The sequence below is a fragment of the Lucilia cuprina genome, chromosome 2, assembly GCF_022045245.1.
Source record: "Lucilia cuprina isolate Lc7/37 chromosome 2, ASM2204524v1, whole genome shotgun sequence".
Taxonomy (NCBI): domain Eukaryota; kingdom Metazoa; phylum Arthropoda; class Insecta; order Diptera; family Calliphoridae; genus Lucilia; species Lucilia cuprina.
The window spans coordinates 70,481,314-70,501,241 of NC_060950.1; the positions used below are offsets into that span (position 1 = coordinate 70,481,314).

General features: G+C 29.3%; 4 protein-coding genes and 1 non-coding gene across 6 annotated transcripts; 3 read left to right on the plus strand and 2 right to left on the minus strand.

The window, feature by feature from the left end:
* The first annotated feature begins 439 nt into the window (after positions 1–439).
* Positions 440–7,411, plus strand: LOC111675284 (interferon-related developmental regulator 2). Of its 2 annotated transcripts, XM_046956611.1 has the most exons (6): positions 440–633; positions 1,709–1,878; positions 4,179–4,875; positions 4,956–5,199; positions 6,290–6,511; positions 6,573–7,411. In XM_046956611.1, exons 2-6 carry the CDS (start codon positions 1,848–1,850, stop codon positions 6,654–6,656), a joined length of 1,278 nt encoding a protein of 425 aa, XP_046812567.1. In that variant the 5' UTR covers positions 440–633; positions 1,709–1,847; the 3' UTR covers positions 6,657–7,411. The 2 variants fall into 2 exon arrangements, with proteins under 2 accessions (XP_046812567.1, XP_046812566.1); XM_046956610.1 differs by having other exon boundaries at positions 440–1,878.
* On the minus strand, positions 5,185–6,210 carry LOC111675285. Its single transcript, XM_023436022.2, has one exon. The coding sequence runs from the start codon at positions 6,128–6,130 to the stop codon at positions 5,288–5,290; it is 843 nt and encodes a 280-aa protein (XP_023291790.2). The 5' UTR covers positions 6,131–6,210; the 3' UTR covers positions 5,185–5,287.
* A 1,513-nt stretch (positions 7,412–8,924) lies between the features above and the next one.
* LOC111675279 (protein SMG5) lies at positions 8,925–15,766 on the minus strand. Its single transcript, XM_023436017.2, has 6 exons — positions 15,609–15,766; positions 14,400–14,583; positions 11,367–14,331; positions 11,180–11,312; positions 10,951–11,109; positions 8,925–10,883 (listed from the first exon to the last, which is right to left on the minus strand). Exons 2-6 carry the CDS (start codon positions 14,576–14,578, stop codon positions 10,642–10,644), a joined length of 3,678 nt encoding a protein of 1,225 aa, XP_023291785.2. The 5' UTR covers positions 14,579–14,583; positions 15,609–15,766; the 3' UTR covers positions 8,925–10,641.
* Positions 15,767–16,709: 943 nt separating this feature from the next.
* LOC111675297 (40S ribosomal protein S8) lies at positions 16,710–18,347 on the plus strand. Its single transcript, XM_023436035.2, has 4 exons — positions 16,710–16,760; positions 17,069–17,175; positions 17,412–17,823; positions 18,070–18,347. Exons 1-4 carry the CDS (start codon positions 16,757–16,759, stop codon positions 18,171–18,173), a joined length of 627 nt encoding a protein of 208 aa, XP_023291803.1. The 5' UTR covers positions 16,710–16,756; the 3' UTR covers positions 18,174–18,347.
* LOC111675304 lies at positions 17,936–17,981 on the plus strand. Its single transcript, XR_002762504.1, has one exon. It is a non-coding gene; the product is annotated as a small nucleolar RNA R442 (small nucleolar RNA).
* Positions 18,348–19,928: the final 1,581 nt, after the last annotated feature.

Sequence of the window (19,928 nt, forward strand, 5' to 3'; positions counted from 1 at the left end):
ATCTTTGCAAGAACATAAAATAACAAAAAAATATATACATATGTATTATTTATGATATGTACGTTGTAAAAAAGTATTTAATGATATGTACGTTGTAAAAAAGTATTTTGTGTTGATACATAGTATACATACACAGTAATGTGTTAGAATACCCTTTTCACAGTAATAAATTGTGTATTTTAGCAAATTCACAAATAAATATTTCTTTTAGATGTTATATATAATGTATATTTATTTATTGACAGTTTTTTTTTGCTTATGTAGAATAGACTTCACCTTATTATTACGTCATGTTTACAACATTTCTTTGCATTTACAAAATGTCTGTTATTTTGATGTATCATGTTGTTGTTGCCATACTAATATATTTTATTGATTAACTGCGCTCTAAACTAGTTGGCATCACTCACTTTGCTCACAAGCAATTTTTGACATATTGTATTGCTCATTCGCGGAAAAATAGTGATTGTGGAAACATCGTTTATGATTTTTTCGTGTATGTGTGAATTTAATTTCACAACTCATCGCAAAAATTCTCAACTTTTTATAAACCAGAAGTAGTGAATAATAATATAAAGAGCGAGACAACTAATTAACAAATAACGAATTGTTAAATAAAAGTGTTTTAATTAAGTAATAATCATTATAAAGCTTTTCGTTAACCTTGTGAAATAGGTTTGTTTTTTGGACAAAGAACGTGAATTGAACATTTTTTGATTTACATTTTTTCTTTGAGTTTTTGGTGCAATCGATTTTTTGCCAACGAACAACCAAACCAATGAGTAATCATTATTAATTTTTCGAGCACTTTTGATTTCTATCTCTGTGTGTAGAGTACGAATTTATTAAAGAAAGTTGGAAAATAAAAATCCCAACAAACAATAAAAGAGTACGAACACAATTAGATTAAATTGTGAAACAAGAAGAAAGAAAACATTTTTAACAAATACTAACTTGCAATTAATCATGAAATTTGTTCCAACAACAAAATTCAACGTTAATAATAAAAATCTTGTTCAAAGTGAAATAACTGAGGTGTGTGTGCAAGAATTCAATATAAATATTTATACAACGGCCACTAAACAATCCAATAACAAATTGTGCTTGTCTAGAAAAACAACTCAAGTGAATTTTAAACGAAATCAAAGACAAAATCAAGTGCAAAATTTAAGTAAAAAGAATACAATTTTTAAAAATTGGAAAAATCAAAACTTTTGCATAGCCACTTCTTGATTAAGTGCAACTAAAAAATAAGAAAACTATTTTTAATAAAATAATAATAATATTGTGCTAAACCAAAGTGAATATTTGTTTAGTTAATTGGATATCCTCAAATAATTAAAAAAAAAACAAAAAACTTTTTAAAATATAAATTAATTGTTACAAAAGAAAAAAGAAAACTAGTAGTTAAAAAATTTACCTCGTGTTTTACTGTCACATTTTTTCATATTCTTTTTGAGTTTAAATTCTTAAATTGCGCGCGCGCTTCTACCCTTTTTTGCTTCACTAACTGCCCGGCGTGTCCAAAGGAAATTTTTTTCCTTGTTTGTTAATTTTGTCTGAGTGTGTATTTTCTGTGCACTTGCTCAAGGCTAATACTAACCAACAACACCACCACCTTCGACAACAACAATATTGTTGTCATCATCAACACCATCAACACTAGTAAAAGAAAAAAATCACAACAAATTTTTCTCAATAAATACAGGGTGTCTTCGAAAACATCTGGTGATTTAAGGAATCTAAGAAAGGAAGAAAACATCAAGATTTCTAGCTCAACAGCTTCTCTATTTTCTGTTAAAATTTCTAAATCTTTGGAAAAGTCTAAATACAACAAAAAATCCAACATGCCGCGTCGCAATAAGAAAGGTGCAAAAGGTGAGTAAAATCCACACTATAAAGCGAAAACATTTCCAAATTTTAGGACTTTTTTATCATCTTAAAACTGTATCGTTCAAAGATGAAATTTCAATCATATTTTTATTATTATGCTTTTTATGTTGAACATATTTATAAATACGTACCTAGGTATAATAAGAGTCTAGGTATATAGAATTTGTTTATTTTTGTTAGTTTTTTCCAAATACATAAACAAGCGCAAACATTTACTTGTTCACTACATATTTGTTTTGAAATAAAAAAGCTATTGAAAGCTTTTGCCACTATCTAAAACATATATCAATGTATACTCATTCTCTTTGAATTTTGTTTTTTTACTAAAATGAAATAAACAACTCATGATTCTGAAATGATCTTCAAATTCAACTAATACGTAATAGTCAAACATTTAACATATTAAATTAGATAACAATAGTATACACTTCTTATTGTATTCCAATATATTTCGTCATGTTATCTTTAAGGTTGATTTTTTTGTAAATATCTGGCTACACGTATGCAAAATGCACAAGTATTTTTTTTATTTTTTTAACTTTAATTATTTTATATTTGTATTTGTATTATCAGTAGACTAGAAATATTTAGATTATTTATGTATTTGTTTTATTTATTTTCTATTTTGTCAAGGTTTTCCTATATGTACAAAATTTATAAATATGCTTTAGATTGTTCGAAAAATAAATGTAATTATTGTGCACAGTATAGGTATTTAAAATTAAAAGTCGTTTTACTAAAATCAAAGCTTTTAATCAAATCATTCATTATAATATGTAATTCTAGTCTACAAATTCACTTTCAATCATTTTTAATTCTTTAATATACATGTAAATATTTCCTAATATTTTAAATGTAATTTTTAACAAATTTACATTTATTTTTCATCTTGACGTATGCACAAAATCAAGGAATTATTTATAAATTAATATTCAATTTCTTTTGGGAAACCCTAATATATAATATTTCATTCATTATTTGAAAATAATTACAATACAAAAGTATGTATTGTAATGTTGCTACATCTACATACAAATGTGTGTATGTGTACACATGTTATATTTATCTTAACTTATTAATACCGTACCTAGTTTACTAGTTCTTGAAATAATGACCTTGTATTTAATTAAAATTTTAACATTTACATCATAATTAAACTGTTACAAGAAGTTTAATTAACACATTAATTCAAATCAATTGATATGAATAAGCTTTATGTATTTTTACATTTTATAATCAATAAAGAGGAAATATTTTGTATCGATATATAGTGCAGATTTTTATTTCTAATATACATGTATGAACATTGTATGAGAACTTAATTTTTTCGACATGCAGCATTTGCTAATCTAACATAAATACTCAAAAACTAGTTACAACCATGTGCTGTAAGTGGCATGTGTGTCTCATTTCCAATAGCATGCCTTCTTGGCTGACTGAATATCTAAATACACATACATACATACATACATACATACATACATACATACATACATACATACATACATACATACATACATACATACATACATACATACATACATACATACATATGTATACTATACATATGGTAGATAGAAACTTAAAATGTTTTTTTTTTAACATTGCAATTATAATTTTGAAATGTAAACACTGTTAGTTATAAATGTATTTAAAAACTTATCAATCGATGGAAATATTTAGTTCATTTAGCAAATATAAGATCAGTAAGACTTTTTGGTGATTGGTATTTTAAATCTAAAAATCACTTTTTGTAGGTGCAGATACCATACATTTAATGTGTACATATTTCTGTGTTTAATGTCGGCATCTTTTTTTGATACTGTTACTTTATTGAAAGTTTTTATTTAATCAATCAGTTTTTCTTTTACAAATTCTCCATTCAATCAAGTTTTCCTTCTAAAGGCCGTTGCTTAATACATTTGCAATATACAATATAAAAGCAATACGGACGGAATATAAATTAAACACCACTAATACAACTTTTGAATTGTCAATTTAGATTATATTTTCTTTGACAAACAGTTGGAGTGGTTCATGCGTTCAACAATCTCTTCGTTTTTACATTACATAATGTTGAAAGTTATAAAATTACTTTTGTTATTTTACAGTTGTATATAACATTAAAAAGCATAATGATATCAAACGTGTAGGAAAGTTGAAAATACTTATTTGAAGGACAAGTTAATGTTTGAGTTTATAACCAAAATGTTTGTTATAAAAACCATTTAAAACTAGTTTTGAATTAAAACAAATAATAATAATATGTTTTTTCTCTACTTTAGGACGCCTTGGTGATTCCAACTCAGAAGATGAGTCATATAATGATAATGCATCTGTATATTCATATGTTTCGGATAATGCTCCCTCATCTGTTAATGATACCGATGAATTATCTTTAAATGAACGTTATGAAGAAAAATTTATGCAAGCTTTGGAAAATGCTACAGAAAAATCAGCACAAACTAGAGTTTCGGCATTGGAAAGTATGTGCGAAACTTTAATGCATCGTTATATGCCCGATTGTGTTGATGATCGCAAGGAGACACTGATCGACTGTATAGAAAAGAGTATACGTCGTGGTAAAGGCTCCGAACAGGTTTGGGGTGCTAGACTAGCTCCTTTACTCGTCTTACAATTGGGAGGTGATGAGGGAATTTCAAAGGCTTTAAATCAATTTTTGCTAACCACTGTCCAAGATAAATCGGTGTCGTTTGATGCCCGTGCAAAATGTTGTACTGCATTGGGTTTATTGAATTTCTTTGGCAATTTCGACATTGGTGACCTATTGACTTTGATGCAATTTTTTGAGGGCATTTTTAGTGGAAGTTATTTGAAGGGTGATGATAAGACACCCATCTCCGTAAATGCAGATGCTGGTACATTGCATGCTGAGGCTTTGTCATCATGGGGCTTATTATTGACTATGATACCACCCGGAGATTTTGTCTCCTGGATGACTAGTGGTCAATCAATGCTGCCGTAAGTTTAATAAATATATCATCATTTGTATTATATGTATTATATTAATTACTATATTTTTTCATTTTTTTACATTTTAGATCATTTAAAAAGCTTATGGGTCTTTTACAATCTCCTCATTTGGATGTACGTATGGCTGCTGGTGAAACTTTAGCTTTAATTTTAGAGTGCGGTCGTGCCCACGATGAGGATTTCCTAGAGGAGTACTTAAATGATTTAATTGATGCTGTCAAACAATTGGCTACTGATTCGCACAAATACCGCGCCAAGCGCGACCGTAAAGCCCAAAGAGCAACATTCAGGGATGTATTGCGTTATTTAGAGGTAAGTGGAAATTGTTTATTAAATTACAATTTTTTTTGTCAATAAAATATACATGTAGACAATTTTAGTTATTTACATTTTTCATAATTCACTTTAAATTTGTGCATGCATGTATTAATTGATGCCTACAATGTTTTCCGGTGCATTTCTGATGATCATGAATATTATTTTTAATGATGACACAACCGATCTTATTAATAGTATCCATGTATTCGGTAAAATTTGCTCGCTTAGTGAAAACATTACTACGCCAGTGAGAATTATTACCAGATTTGATGAAGCGGGACGAATCCACAAATGATATTTTGAAAGGTTTATAGGCTTTTTCGCAGAGATCTTTGCTATTTAATGTGCCACTGGCTCCTTCTTTCGCCAACTCTTGCATAACATTGGCTCTTAATTCAGCACATGGTTCTTGTCGCTGCAGTAGTTTGCTTGCATTAAGCTTACTAGTTTCATCTTCTACTTTAAGAGACTCGTAGACTCCTTCAGGATATTCATTTATGTTGCAAAAGTCTACTTGATAAGTTGTGTACATGCGATCACGTTCCAAACGTCTACCAAGTTCATCTTTGGGCATTTGTTTGAGTCTCTCATACAGATCCGGATAGGCAGTTCGTAGTATTTTTAGAAAACGATTAGGTTGTTCTTTGAAGCAATCATTTTGAGACTCATAATTTATGGCATCAATTTGTTCGCTGGCAAATTTAGTAGGTATTATACGGGGATTTATTAAACGTCCCATTGGAGCTACACCGGTCCATTCTACGGGACATTGGTTTTGCACTACTTTAGGAATGTCTATTTTATTCTCCTCAATACATTGACATTCTACTTTTTCTTTTTCATTAGTTGGCCCATGATCTTTAAAGAAATCATAGCGCTTTGTAAAGGGAGGTACATAATCGTGTTGATAAGTTGTCACAAGCATTTTTTTAAAAGCAAGACTTTAAATTTTGTAAAATAAATGAAAAATCGACTTTTTTAATTTTTTTTAATTTAACTTTTTTATGTGATAAGAATATCAAAGCACAATTTAACAAAACTATATATATTTTATAAACAAGCACAATCAATTTTATTTTTGTAGGAGGACATTTCACCAGAAATTACTATACGTTTTGGTACTGAAAGCTTAGTTTTAGATTCATGGGCCATACATCATCAATATTCGGCCTTGTGTGTTGTAATGGGTCCTGGTATGACCTCACAGTTACAAGAAAATGATTTTATTCGGGAAATATTCGGTTTAGGAGCCAAACCTAATCTAAACAATGGAGCATCCAGAGTCAAAACCTCTAAGTTAGAAAGAGTAAGTAATTTTTTAATATAACCTTTAATTCTAATAATATAATTCTTGTTTTTACTTTTAGCACTTAATGAACGCTGCCGCCTTTAAGGCTCGCACTATTTCAAGAGCTAAAAATCGTGATAAACGTTCTGCAGTTTTTAACTAAAATGAATCAACAATTGAAATACCTAGTTTGTAGTTTTAAATTTTCTCAATAAATTTAACTTGTTAAATTTTAGTTCTATCCATGTTTTTACGCTCCTTCCTTTTTTAACTCTGAATATATATTTTATTTAAATATTTCCTTTTTTATCCGATTCATTTGATTTGTTCAGTTATTATTAAATTGTTAGTTTAATTTTAAAATCTTTAAAATATTTTAGAGAAAATATTAAACACATTGTATTAAAATAGAATAAAAAACAAATAAATACTTTAGATATATTTAAATAAATATTTTAACAAGTAATGAACTATTAAAAACACATAAAATATATATCAATGTATAATACATTTAATTAGTCAATGGATTACAGATAGTAGTGTATCATAATATTAATGGATATGCAATTATTTTGCTTACCATCTTTAGATTTAAATGATTAGATAATAAGTTTTGTAATCATTAGACTTTGCAAAATATTATGAAGTTCTTTTGCTCTTATAGTTTTTGGAACTTTAATATAAAATCTCTCAAACTCATATACATACCAGCATATGTATATATTTTCGGTTAACATCCCTGAAAGAAATTTAAACCCTCTACGCTGACAAAGCATTAAATTAGTAATTTATGTATGTAGTGTAAAAATATTTTTATCAAACATATACATATAAACTCAAATGTATCCAAACTGTATGAAACATTAATTTTTAATTAAATACAAATAAAAATTAGTCTCAATTACAGATACAAGCCGACATAAATTGTTGTTTTATTTTTAATCCAAGTAGATATTTATAATACTATACTTTATAAGATTGTTTCATTTCGTTAGCATTAACTTTATTTTTTTTTTTTTTTGCATTTTTTAAAGGCTCATTTCTACAAGTCTTAAAGCATGGACTTAAAATAATATGCTATCCTGATGATTGATTTTATTATATACATTTAAGTAAAATCATCAAACGTAGGTCAACTATGTATTTCCTAACAGGCTCTTTTTCGCAAGTCTTAGAGTAGAAATACAAACTTGCGGATGCGGTTGCGTTTTCTGCTTCCCAGAGAAAATATAAATTAAATGGAGTGCGGCTACGGTTGCGGATTTTGTGGCCATTTTATTATTTTTTTGGTTTTGTATTTCATAGTTTATTTATTCACCACATGGTTTTTGTTCATTAAAAGTATGAATGGCATGGCAACTCTAAATGTAAATGAGTGAAAATCCGTAAACGAATTAAAATAAATTTTAATTTGGTGCGGATTTCTTCAACGATTCAAGTTGTCGAAACTCAATATAAAAAAATATCTGTCTCCGCAGCCGCAATATTGTATTTCTACCCTTAAGCTACGTTCACACCTATCAAATGTTTGACGAAATTAACGTGACCCCTAAAAAATCTACATTTTGATTTCCTTTAAATATATATTTATTCAGTTCAGAACGTATTTGTTACTTGTTTCGACAATATTTGCAATTACAAGAAACATGCAGAATCAGAAATAAATTTACAAAAATTAGTGGTTACGTCTTTTTCGTCACATATTTTATAGGTCTGAACGTAGGTACCTTTAAAGTATGAGCTAGTTTTATTCATTGTTAAACGAAAATAAATTGGACATCAGGTTATTTGATGATTGATTATATACGGGGCAGTTATGCATTTCCGAACGAGTCAGTATATTAGAGATATTTGTCATAGATGGTCCATATTCCTTGAAAAACGATTTTCATACATTTTGACTTAAGGCCTCTTCAGAAATGTATCTCTGCGTTGTATCTGATGCGCAGAATGTTGGAATATGAATTACAAATATACATACATGATGAACAATAAACGTCGAAACAAGCATAACAAAATTGTCCGATGTGGTATATAAGTAAGAACATACTTTACTGCAAGGCATCTGATTTGTCATACTGATGCAAATTAAGTAATATATTATTTTTTATTATTTTAATGTTCCATATTCAAATGAAACGATCTTTTTCAACAAATAAAAACACATACATTATTTTTTTTTTTTGTCATCGAGCTTTATTAATAATGAAAACGTTTAAACTTGAATACATAGTTATATATATTTTAAAATTACTTAAAAAACAAAATCCTATGATGTTGAGAATAATTTTTTATATGACTCGATGAACATTTTTTTATTTTTTTTAACCCATTTATTTATTGTTAGTATTATTGTGTATATTTTTTGTATGGAAATTGTGTTAGTTATGTAAAGGTGTTTATTATGTATTTATTATGGGGAATATTTTTATATAATTAGTTATTTTTCTCAGCGAATTGAAAGTATTATTAACTGTTACTATTTTAAAATAAACGAATTTAATGCAAGTATTTTAAATCTAGATAGTCCTAACACCAAAAAAACACCTGCAAATAGATGTTCATTTTTATGCATTTCCTAGTTTTTATTAGTGTAGACTATTCCAGATAATGTAGTCCAATATAATTAAACTTATATAAGCAAATACATATGCTATAATATAACAATTATTAAAGCTTAATTTTTATGAATATTAAATTTTAATTAAAGGCCATATTTAGTTATGTATTTGCTAATGCAAATAATAAAAATTTAATTTGTATTGAGCAGATTTTATATTCAAAAGTTTAAATAAAATTTAAGTTTGAATGTATTTTTAAGTCCTAGACAATTCAACGTAAATAGCTTGTGATTAATAATTATTTTCTTAAAACTTTTCAGTATAAAATCTGCTCAAAGTTTTAGCTGGAGTTTTACTGTAACATTCAAATAAATTTTGGGTTTGTTAAAATGATAAAATTATTTTTGGGTATTTTTATTATGAAGATATTTAAAAGAGAATATGAAAAATAAAATTATTATATTGTAATGTAAAAGAAGCTAAATGTCGAAATGACAAAATGTTGTACAAATAAATAAACCACCATAGTCAGGGGCAGAGTGTAACTTTTATGAAATAAAAATTAAACTGGATCTTACTTTCTCCCATTTTTTTCAGATTTTAATTGTACAACATTATAGTCATGTCTTTTCTGGACATTTTCCTCTTGTTGTTAAGTTAAGAAACCCTATAGTTAACTAAATGAACAAACAGATAGTTTAGAGATACATAATGAAGATATTAAAATGAAGCTATACCATTAACATGCCCTTAACTTCAACAATTGAAAACTTTTATTTAGAAATAGATGTATCCAAATATAATTATGTTGAATAAAATAGAAGTAACGATATTTTATCTAACATAATTAAGTTTTCAAATTGTTGAATGAACATTATGTTAAGAATTTTATTGGAAATTTTAACTTAAATTCCTTTTCAATTTTATACAAAACAGGCTTCACTAACAACAAGTAATTTTGTAGAATTTGCTTTGGTAAAAATACCATTCTCAACTAAAGAGTTGTAAAGCCTATTTTATGTTTTTTTGTAAATGATGGGGTTTCAAGTTTTCAGGGTTTAAAATCTTTAACAAAAAATACATTTTCTTTGTTACCAATTTTAAGATGATGGCTAAATTGATTGCTTTTTTAAACCTCCCCTTAAATCCCAATTGTTGTTTAATTGTTAAAATTAAAGTTTTTTTGTTAAAAAATTGTTTTGATTGGCAACATTTTTGCATGAACGCTAAAATCAACTTGGTCTTCTTCTGCTAATCGGTTGGTTTCTTCGAAATTGCATTAAAATCTTAATGATTTTCAAGATATGCGCTTTGGCTAACTATTAAATCAGTAATGGAATGCTGTTTGTTACAATTACTGATCATTTTAGTATTTTTAATGCTGTTTGATGTTGTTTTTTTTACTTTTTTTGTTGGGGTTGCAGTTGTTTGTTGATTTATTTGTTTGGTGGCGTTGTTGTTTATAGTTGTTCTTCTCATTTTAACGTTCTTGGCATTTGTTGTATAGTAAATACGACTCAATACGGTAGCTAGGACGACGACGGCGCTTACTTCCCTGCAGGTGTTAATCCCGCGTCGTTAATGTATTCATTTTTTATTGGCCTTAAATTTCGCATAGAAATTTGCAATTTGATCATGTCTTACTGGTATAGAATCTAAAATACCAGTAAAGCTGAAGTTGTTCTGATTACGTTGTTTCTCATGCAAATAATCGCCAGACAAATAAGTAACCACATTTGATTGAAATTCAGTAGCATTTGGATCAGAATGATTGGCTACCAAGTGATTGCAAAATTGTGCAATTTGTAAGAAAACAGAAGCATCACGATCTAAATAAAAGAAAACAAAATATTTAAAAATTATATTATACTATTTGAGAATACACCACATATTTACCTAATTTTCTTGGAATTTTTATTAGAGACAAGGCTAAATTTTCATTATCTCTCTGTGCACGCATATGACGGTTGCCATGTTTAAATTCTTGCTCCAACCAACGTATAACATTACGGGCATTTTCACTACGTTTCTTTAAGTCATCCAATTCATTAAAAACTATGTAAATAAATTAAAAATTAATTATCTGTAATATACTAGTAATAATGTTACTTTAATTGGGACTTACCAGCATTGGGTATGAGTACGATGAATTTTTTGCTTTTTACCAAGTTCTTAACAATACCATTATATTCTGTTAGTGCTTTAGCATCCACGACAACAAAAGGAGTCATAATCATGTTCAAAGGATTTTTACGCAACTAAAGTGAAAAATAATTAGAAATAATTACAAAATTTTTAACTTGACACCTTACCTCTTCTTCCAGGGTCTCCACTTCATTTTTCAACCACAACTTGCCCATAATTTCACATTTTTTAGACATTGCCTCGGAGCGTTCTTCATCAGCACCACTGCTTGATTGCATCTTTTCGCAAATAGCGCTATTTGTAGTAGTGGATGCAGAAGTACCACCACCGGCAGCACCATTGGTATTAAATTTTTCGGTGTTGCGATTGCGGAGGTAGCCTTTGCGAGGCATACGTTTACATTCTTCAACAGTATCTTTCTCCTCGTTGCTGGTATAACTTTTGCGTACAATACCATTTTTACGGTCGGAATAACGACGAGTTCTACCTTCTGCACGCTTACGAGCAGCATTTTTAGCGGTACGTCTTTCACGTCTTCTAGAAGATGACTTCTTTTCTTCGCGTTTCTTTTTAGTATTTTCAGTGAAACGTCTGGCCTTGACGCAGAAGCGATAATTAAACTTTTTTTGTTTGCATATAAAGAAACCGAAATCGACCATCTTGAATATACGCAGAATGCACTCTTCCTGCGAGGTAACTTTTTCGCGTATTGTTGTTTCCCAGTCTAGAGTAATTTGAGTGCTTTGAAATATATCAAAGCTTTTGAATACAAAGTCTTCAGAAAGTGGTACATTGACACGAACGTCAAAGAGATCGCCTAGGGTTTGACGAACATTGGGTGTAACAAGAAATTCACGCTCAAAATAAACCTTACGTGTAAATATATCAATATTGCAATAATTCAATAATTTCATAATTTTGTGAATGAATTCTGGATTGGAGTGGTAGCAACCAAAGAGTATTTCATGATTAATACGCAACCAATCGAACAGAATTTTCAAAGCTCTTATGGTAGGTTCGTTTTGGGCAAAGTCTACAATGATATTGGGATTTATCTTGGTGTATTTGTTGCGATAAACCATTTTCTTGGGTGGTTCCTCAAGTGCAGCTTTGCTGTCCTCATTTGTCTTTAAAATGTTGGATTGCTGGGTCTTCTGTGATACTTCTTTATCGCAATTGGTAAAATTTAATACCGAATTATTAGTGTGTAATTGTAAAATTTCGAAACTTTTTAGGAGCTCTTCAGTATCATTTTCTTGCGAATTACAACGTGGGACCTGTTGTTTCTCTTGATCTTCTGGATAGATAATGTTTTCTTCTTCTATTACGATATCTTCGTTATCCGAGAAGTTTGGTCCAACACTGCCGGCAATAGAGTCAACACTTTCCTTGGAGCCGTGACGAGAAGAGTTGCGCAAATTATTATGTTTGTGTTTGTTTTCAACTTGAAGTTCACATTCGCGTTCTTGATCTTGTTCCCCGGGGTCGGCCGCTTCAACATCACTAAAATCCGTATCGAAATTCGAACTTAAATCTGTGTAGTCTTCATCATCGGTTGAAAAGTCCGTATCCATATCTGATTCGGTGTCATAACAAGAGCTGTCATCTGACTGAGCAATTTTACGGCGACGTCGACGTAGTTTCATTCCCTTCTTCTTACTCTTACAAGAGAGTGGAGTTTTTAAATCACTTTCCTTTGCCTCGTCCGATGATCTTGTAGAAATAGGTTCACCATCATTTTTGTTATCATCTTTACTGGCCTTGTTACTATCTTGTGTCTTACAAATATAATCCTCATTTGACCTTTGCGACTCGCGAGAATCTGAAGAGAAATCTTTTTGTGATAACTGTGTCAGTTTCTTTTCCTTTCTTTCAGCTTCGCCGATTGATGCCAACCAATTCTTGTATTCATTGCGTGATTTCCTAACTACCATGTCAAACTCTTCGAATTTCTTGGCGTACATGGTATGAAACTCTTCATTTTCTGTTGATTTGGCTAGAATGGTCTGTTCGAGATTAACGATACAAGCATCCATTAAATCTGAACATACAGCTACCAGAAAAGCATTTAAAGAGTACACTTTCTGAGAGTTAATCATTTTCAGTTTTGATAGACAGAAAAATAGAATCGAAACAATTTTGAATATAGATGAATCGTTTATTTTAAATGTTTTGGAGCAGAGTATTTTGCGCAAATCAACCAAGACACAGTGACACAAGGAGTTAAAATCTGGCACCTCCTTGTCAAAGAAAAATATATCAACGATTAAATAAAAGCGAGCATAAAAATCCTGCAGGCTAAATTCAATTTTTTCGGGATCTAATTTTGTCAAGTAATCAGCATGCGAAGCGAACAGCTTACAAACATTGTTTTCGCTCAATTCAAAGGGTATTAGGCTTACGAGCGAGTAAAGATAATGATATATGGAGTCCAGGTCATAATTTTGGCCATAGTACAAGGTGCCCAATTGATTCTGAGCCATGCCTATTGCAGGATTAAGCTTAAACGCTTCGAAGTAATATTTAGCAGCCAACTGCTTGTTTATTTTTAGTTTTGTATCTATACGAAAGTCCAGGAAGTAACGATGCAAATCACCCAAACTCAAAAGAGACGAATGTATGGTATCCAAAGCAAACGATACAGCTTCCAAACTTTTATCTACCGCATAATTGTTTATATCATCTACGTCCAAAGTGTCACCCTTGCCTTGGCGATCTTTATCTTTGATCTCCTTTAAATAGCCATCGTTTATGATGGTAAAATCAATTAAATATTTTAGGTCTAAATCGTAAATCTCTTCCATTTTTGCTGCTATCCTCTTATAGTTTAATATACCAGCACATAAGAATCTCTCCAGTTTTTGGATATTCTCTTGAGCGCCTTGTTGGGCTGTATCCTTTAGTTCTTTTGCCCAATTTTTCTTTACATATGCAATAAATTCATAATAACCTTTGCGCCACATAATCTCTCGAGCCTTTTTGCCAACCGACTGAAAATCTTTGAAGATTATTTGTATACACAATTGCACGAGTTGAGCACGCTTTTGTTCCAATTCATTTTGAAATAATTGAGTTATACCAGATATTTGTTTTTTCTCATCATCCAGTTGCTTGACCACAATATATAGTTGTCTACAAAATTATACATTATAAATATTATAGTAAAAAATAACGTAAAATATAATAATATTATTACTTACTGATAAATTTTTTTGACTTCTGCATTAACGCCATTGTTATGTGTAGAATCTCCAAAACGTTGAGATTTGCTGTTACCGTTTCCACCATTACTGCTGCTACTTACACCTCCAATACTATCACCAGAGGCATTCGAGCCTCCGGAACTCAAAACTGTGTCCATTTTTAACGCGACACTCATAAAATCTGAAAATACAATTTAATTTTTAAAAATTTAAGTAAAAAGGAAAATAAATTGTTTTAAATTACAATAAATTAAAAAAAAATCCTATTTATGGGACTTAATCGACAACAAAACATGTACTGTATTGTAGAAAAAGCATACAATAATTAAAAATATATATACATTTGTTTTTGAATGGAAAATATTTAAAACGATGCCAACATTTCTTTTTTATTGTTTACAAAATAACAAACAAATAAAAACAACTGTCGAACAGAAAGAGATAACAAGAAATCAATTGTCTAAAGAGAGCGATAATAGATATTCAAGAGTGCAACGAAATATTACACGAGAAAAAACAAAAACAAGGTAGGTATAAAAAATTATCTTAAAAATGGCATTTTCATAACTTAATGCAAAATTTGACACATATCTTGGAATAAAAAAAAACAAAAGCTAACCTCACTAGAAAAAAGTTTTTTTTTTACAAATCTTAGCCATGTGTAAAATGTAATATTTAAAATCTATTGTACATTAAATGTAAATTAAAGCAATATATTTTCTAATATTTTACATAAAATTATAAATTTAAATTAATTCACACGTTGTCCTTCAGGTATACTTTAAAAAAATGTACAGAAATCTGTACTGTGTTATTGTTGTTGTTAACAAAAATCACGTATACGAGCATATAAAGAAAATTGGATGAAAGGAAAACTACAGACAGAAACCACAAAAATGTTTAATTCTTTTTTCTCAAATACACTATTACGTACAACTAGACAGAAATTTGTAAATTATTTTACAAAAATTACGCGAATTTTAATATATGAATGGAAGCAGAAATTATGCTTATCATTTCTTTTCTTTGTTTTATTTTTATATTGAATAATCAATAATTAATTAATATATGTATTTTATTTTTCTCCTTTTGTATTACTCATTTGTGAATTGGTATGTGTGTGTACATTTTGCAATAACAAAATTTCAACACGTAAATTTTCTTAAAATGATTTAATTTTAGCACAAGTTTTATATTTTCACACACCTTTTGCTTTTTAATGCACTTTGAAGCGTCCTTTGTCGTTTTATATTATTGAAGTTGTTAAACGAAAATTGTGTAAAGTTAATTTTTGTGTAAAAATCCAGCTGCCTGTTTTAATTGCGTCTGCTTTTTTCCTATGCTTTGACATTTGCTTTCGCATAAATTCTACCACTTTCGATTCAGATGCCAGTGCTGCCAGCTTGTCAGCAATAAAAGTTGCCACATATAAAAAACTCTCTAAAAAGGTATATATATATATATGTATTTATAAATGACGAATTATTTATTAAAATGGTGTATTAAATTTCAATTGAAATTTATATAAATAATTTTGAAAATAATTAAATTAAAAATATTAATGAATAATCATATTAAACTATTATTTAATAAAATATAAATATGTTCGAAGTGTAAAGTTGTGTTTACATAAATACTCCTAAAAACTTTGCCGTTTTGTAGTAGATTTCACTTCCGCTATTTTATCTGGCAACTTTGTAACGTAATCCACAGGTTAATAAATTACATTTATGTATAGTGTTGCCATGTGTTAACCATGGCCATGTTCAAGATTTTACATATTAATAAATCCTTTAAAAGGGAACATTCTATTATCAAATGTAGCAAAATGAATATTAACAACTTTATGAATAAAAATACCAAATCAATTTACTTTTTAACATAATCAACCATTTAAAAAGATTTATGCAAGTTTAAAAAGATATATTTATATCACTATTTATGTAAAGTCTTTAGTGGCCAGTTTCGGAGACAATTTTATTTTATTATAATTTCACTAGTTTCAGCTGAAAAATTAATTTTCGATTGTTTATAAGATTATTTTACATTGATTAAATATTTCCAATCCTTTAAGTTTTAACATTACTCTTCTTGTTGCATATACATATATGTATATAAAAAATTATCAATAAAAAATTTCTAACAAAATTTTCGTAATAAAAAATTCCGCATTTACACTTGATCAATTCCCAGAAAACCCTTTGCAAATACAAACTAAACACAGCACAACAAACATTTGACATTTCACAAATGCAACACTGCGTATATTCTATTACAATAAACATGTGACAAACGTTTGACACAAGCTATTGCGTTTCTTTTTTGCTTCCTTTCCTTCTCTGTTTTTACTCAAGATGGGTGAGTGCTGTGTTTTTAGAAAAGTGAAAAATTTCAAGAAAATCTTAAAACATCCATGAGTATTAATTAAATAAAATGTTAATTTTAACTTTCAAAACAATGGAAATAAAGTGGTAAATTAAATTAAAAACAACTTGAAAAAATATTTATAGAAAAAAAGCAAAAAAATAAAAATTGAAGCCGGTTGAAGTGAAATACAAAGTGGTGGTGCATAAGAATAAAAAAAACTTAAAAAGATTTTCTTGGACATTTATAATGATATAAATGGCTATAGATGGAAGTACTAAAGTAGTATTCTCTTATTCCAGGTATTAGCCGCGATAGTGCTCACAAGCGCCGCGCCACTGGCGGCAAACGTAAACCTTTGCGCAAGAAGCGCAAGTTCGAGTTGGGTCGTCCCGCTGCCAATACCAAGGTAAGTTCCAGATAATCATATTTTTAATTGTTGTTGAAGGAAAAATCAAAATGATGATAACGCGTGTCAACTGTAATCAAAAAGTTCTACGGAATTTTTAGCAATTGATGAATAGCGTTATTATGTTCGGACTGCTGATTGGTTTTTTCTCTATATAATAATTGTAAAAGGCTAATATTAAATTGAATTCATATTGCTAGAAGTGTATACTAATTTTGTGTTATATCTTTTTTTAGTTGGGTTCTCCCCGCGTACACAGTGTTCGCACTCGCGGTGGTAACACTAAGCTCCGTGCCCTCCGTCTTGAAACAGGTAACTTTGCCTGGGCCTCCGAGGGTGTTGCACGCAAGACTCGTATTGCCGATGTCGTCTATAATGCCTCCAACAACGAATTGGTCCGTACCAAGACCTTGGTAAAGAACAGCATCGTTGTTATCGACGCTACTCCCTTCCGTCAATGGTATGAATCCCACTATGTTTTGCCTTTGGGTCGCAAGCGTAACCCTAAGCAACAACAAAAGGAAGATGACAATGATGTCCTCACCAAGAAACGTAGTGAAAAGACCATGAAGAAGTACTTGGAACGTCAAAAGTACGCCAAGGTTGAACAAGCTTTGGAAGATCAATTCGTTTCTGGTCGTCTCTTAGGTATGTTGTTATCCCAAATAAACCAAAGTTTTTGGAAAGAAAAACAAAGTGATGTTAATACCTCAAAGCGATCCCATCAATTTTATTGTTGTAGACTTGTTTTAAGTTCTGCAACAAGCCGATGGGGCGTGATATTGCTTGTCATAGTTACTCTGATTGGTTTTTCTTAAAAATTATTTTGATAAATTATTTTTTTTATATATTTTCATAGATAACTAATGTATTAAATTTTCATTTTTCTTACAGCCTGCATTTCATCCCGCCCCGGTCAATGCGGTCGTGCTGATGGCTACATTTTGGAAGGCAAAGAATTGGAATTCTATCTTAAGAAAATCAAGTCCAAGAAATAAATTATTTCTTTATTATTATTAATAACAGAAAAACAAACTCAAATTACAATACAATTTTTTATTGTAAAAAACATGCTGGGAGTTGTTGTTTAAAAATGAAGAGTATTTGTAGATAAACATCTGACAAGAGTAATAAAAAACTGGAGCTCTGTTGAGTTTTTTTGTAATTAAAAATTTGTTTGTAATTGAAATGTTAAATTATGAAAAGTACGAAAAATAAGGAAAAAGGAAATTGTAAAGCGGAAGCTTAAAAAAGCTCAAACATAAAAAGCTCAATAATTTTATTAGTCACTTAATATGGCAACACCGTTTTATTCGTTTATGTTTTCAAACTGTCATATTTTTGCGCCATTTCTTTAGTAGTTTGTGAAAAGTGTTTTAAAGAGTGTTGAAGTGATTTTAATATATTTGTTTAAAAAATACTTTAATTGGTTGTCAGGTAAATGCAAATTTATCTATAAAATTACTTTAGATAGTTAATTGTTCATAAGTTGCTCAAAATATGAAATTTACATTGGGATCTATGAAAATTAGAATTTATTACTTTTACGTGAAGGGTTTTTTTTAGCTAACCAATATGATATCCTAGTGAGAAGATGTTTTCCGACTTGGAAAAAGTGGGTTTAGGAATATTTTAAAATTTTTTTTTCTATAAAACGAAGTATTTTTGTGAATATGATGTCCATATCGTTGCCTTACTTATTGTGCCAAAAGTGTCAAACAATATTTTATTTGGTAAAAATCGTTTGGATATTTTGTATATCTATGTGTTATCTTTTTGAGGGTTTTTTTAGCTCCCAAATATGTTATAGCGGTGAGGATATGTTTTCCAACTTAGGAAAAGTGGATTTAAGAATATTTTGAAGTTTTTTTTCTTTAAAACAGATATGTAAATATGTTGTCCAAAAAGCTGTCTTACTTCAAATTGAGCCATTAGTATGATGTAGTATACTATTTGGTATCAATCGTTTGACTAATTGTTTATTGTTGTTGAAGCTAATTTTTGAAATCTGCCCATATCCCTTAAATATTGTTTTGAATCAGTTTGGGCCTGTTCGGAAAGCCATTATCGGTGCAATAATAAGTATTTATTCTTTGGCTATTATTATTACTGTTAAAGCTAACTGCTGGACATCTGTCTTTATCTTTTAAACATTGTTGTCTTATTCGGAAATGCAAGCTCAATATAATAATGCAGTATTGTTATTAGACGGTAACACTTTGCTACATAATTAAGGAATACAAAACACACTCTCATATGATTCAACTTCTTTATTTAGATAAGAAATAGTTTTACTCCCATATTCATAAAGATATTAATTGCACATATTTATACAAAATTTCTACAATAAAGCATTAATAACTTTATTAAGTATTTATAAATATGGGGGTTATAATAAAACAACTAATATAGTACTAGTCAACATATCCTTTCTGACCTTATCGAACTTGGCCCAATTTTAAAGCATTACTTACAACCTTTTTGAATTATTCTGATTATTAGTATCGATTGCTAGAACTTACAAAGTATATTGAATCGTAAAGGATGTAGCATTCATAATCGAATGAGTTTTCGCATTGAGAAGCATATCTGATTAAAATCTCAAAAGAATTCAATAGAGATTTTGATAAATATTGAGGCATCTTTTCTTTTGCATGGAAAGTAACAGGTATTCATATTTGCGAAATATATTATAAAATGAGCTATGTACTGATTCATTATAGTTTATCAGAAATATGGTCTGTACTTCAATT

Excerpts from the sequence above, each read along its gene's own strand:
- LOC111675297 (XM_023436035.2), top strand. Across the intron at positions 17,176-17,411 it reads GTCCCGCTGCCAATACCAAG|TTGGGTTCTCCCCGCGTACA; the intron begins GTAAGTTCCAGA and ends ATCTTTTTTTAG. Across the intron at positions 17,824-18,069 it reads CGTTTCTGGTCGTCTCTTAG|CCTGCATTTCATCCCGCCCC; the intron begins GTATGTTGTTAT and ends TTTTTCTTACAG.
- LOC111675279 (XM_023436017.2), bottom strand. The coding sequence starts at position 14,578 with ATGAGTGTCGCGTTAAAAATGGACACAGTTTTGAGTTCCGGAGGCTCG. Across the intron at positions 11,110-11,179 it reads CGTACTCATACCCAATGCTG|TTTTTAATGAATTGGATGAC; the intron begins GTAAGTCCCAAT and ends TTATTTACATAG. Across the intron at positions 10,884-10,950 it reads AAAAATTCCAAGAAAATTAG|ATCGTGATGCTTCTGTTTTC; the intron begins GTAAATATGTGG and ends TCTTTTATTTAG.
- LOC111675284 (XM_046956610.1), top strand. The coding sequence starts at position 1,848 with ATGCCGCGTCGCAATAAGAAAGGTGCAAAAG. Across the intron at positions 5,200-6,289 it reads ATGTATTGCGTTATTTAGAG|GAGGACATTTCACCAGAAAT; the intron begins GTAAGTGGAAAT and ends TTATTTTTGTAG. Across the intron at positions 6,512-6,572 it reads AAACCTCTAAGTTAGAAAGA|CACTTAATGAACGCTGCCGC; the intron begins GTAAGTAATTTT and ends TTTTACTTTTAG.
- LOC111675285 (XM_023436022.2), bottom strand. The coding sequence starts at position 6,130 with ATGCTTGTGACAACTTATCAACACGATTATGTACCTCCCTTTACAAAG.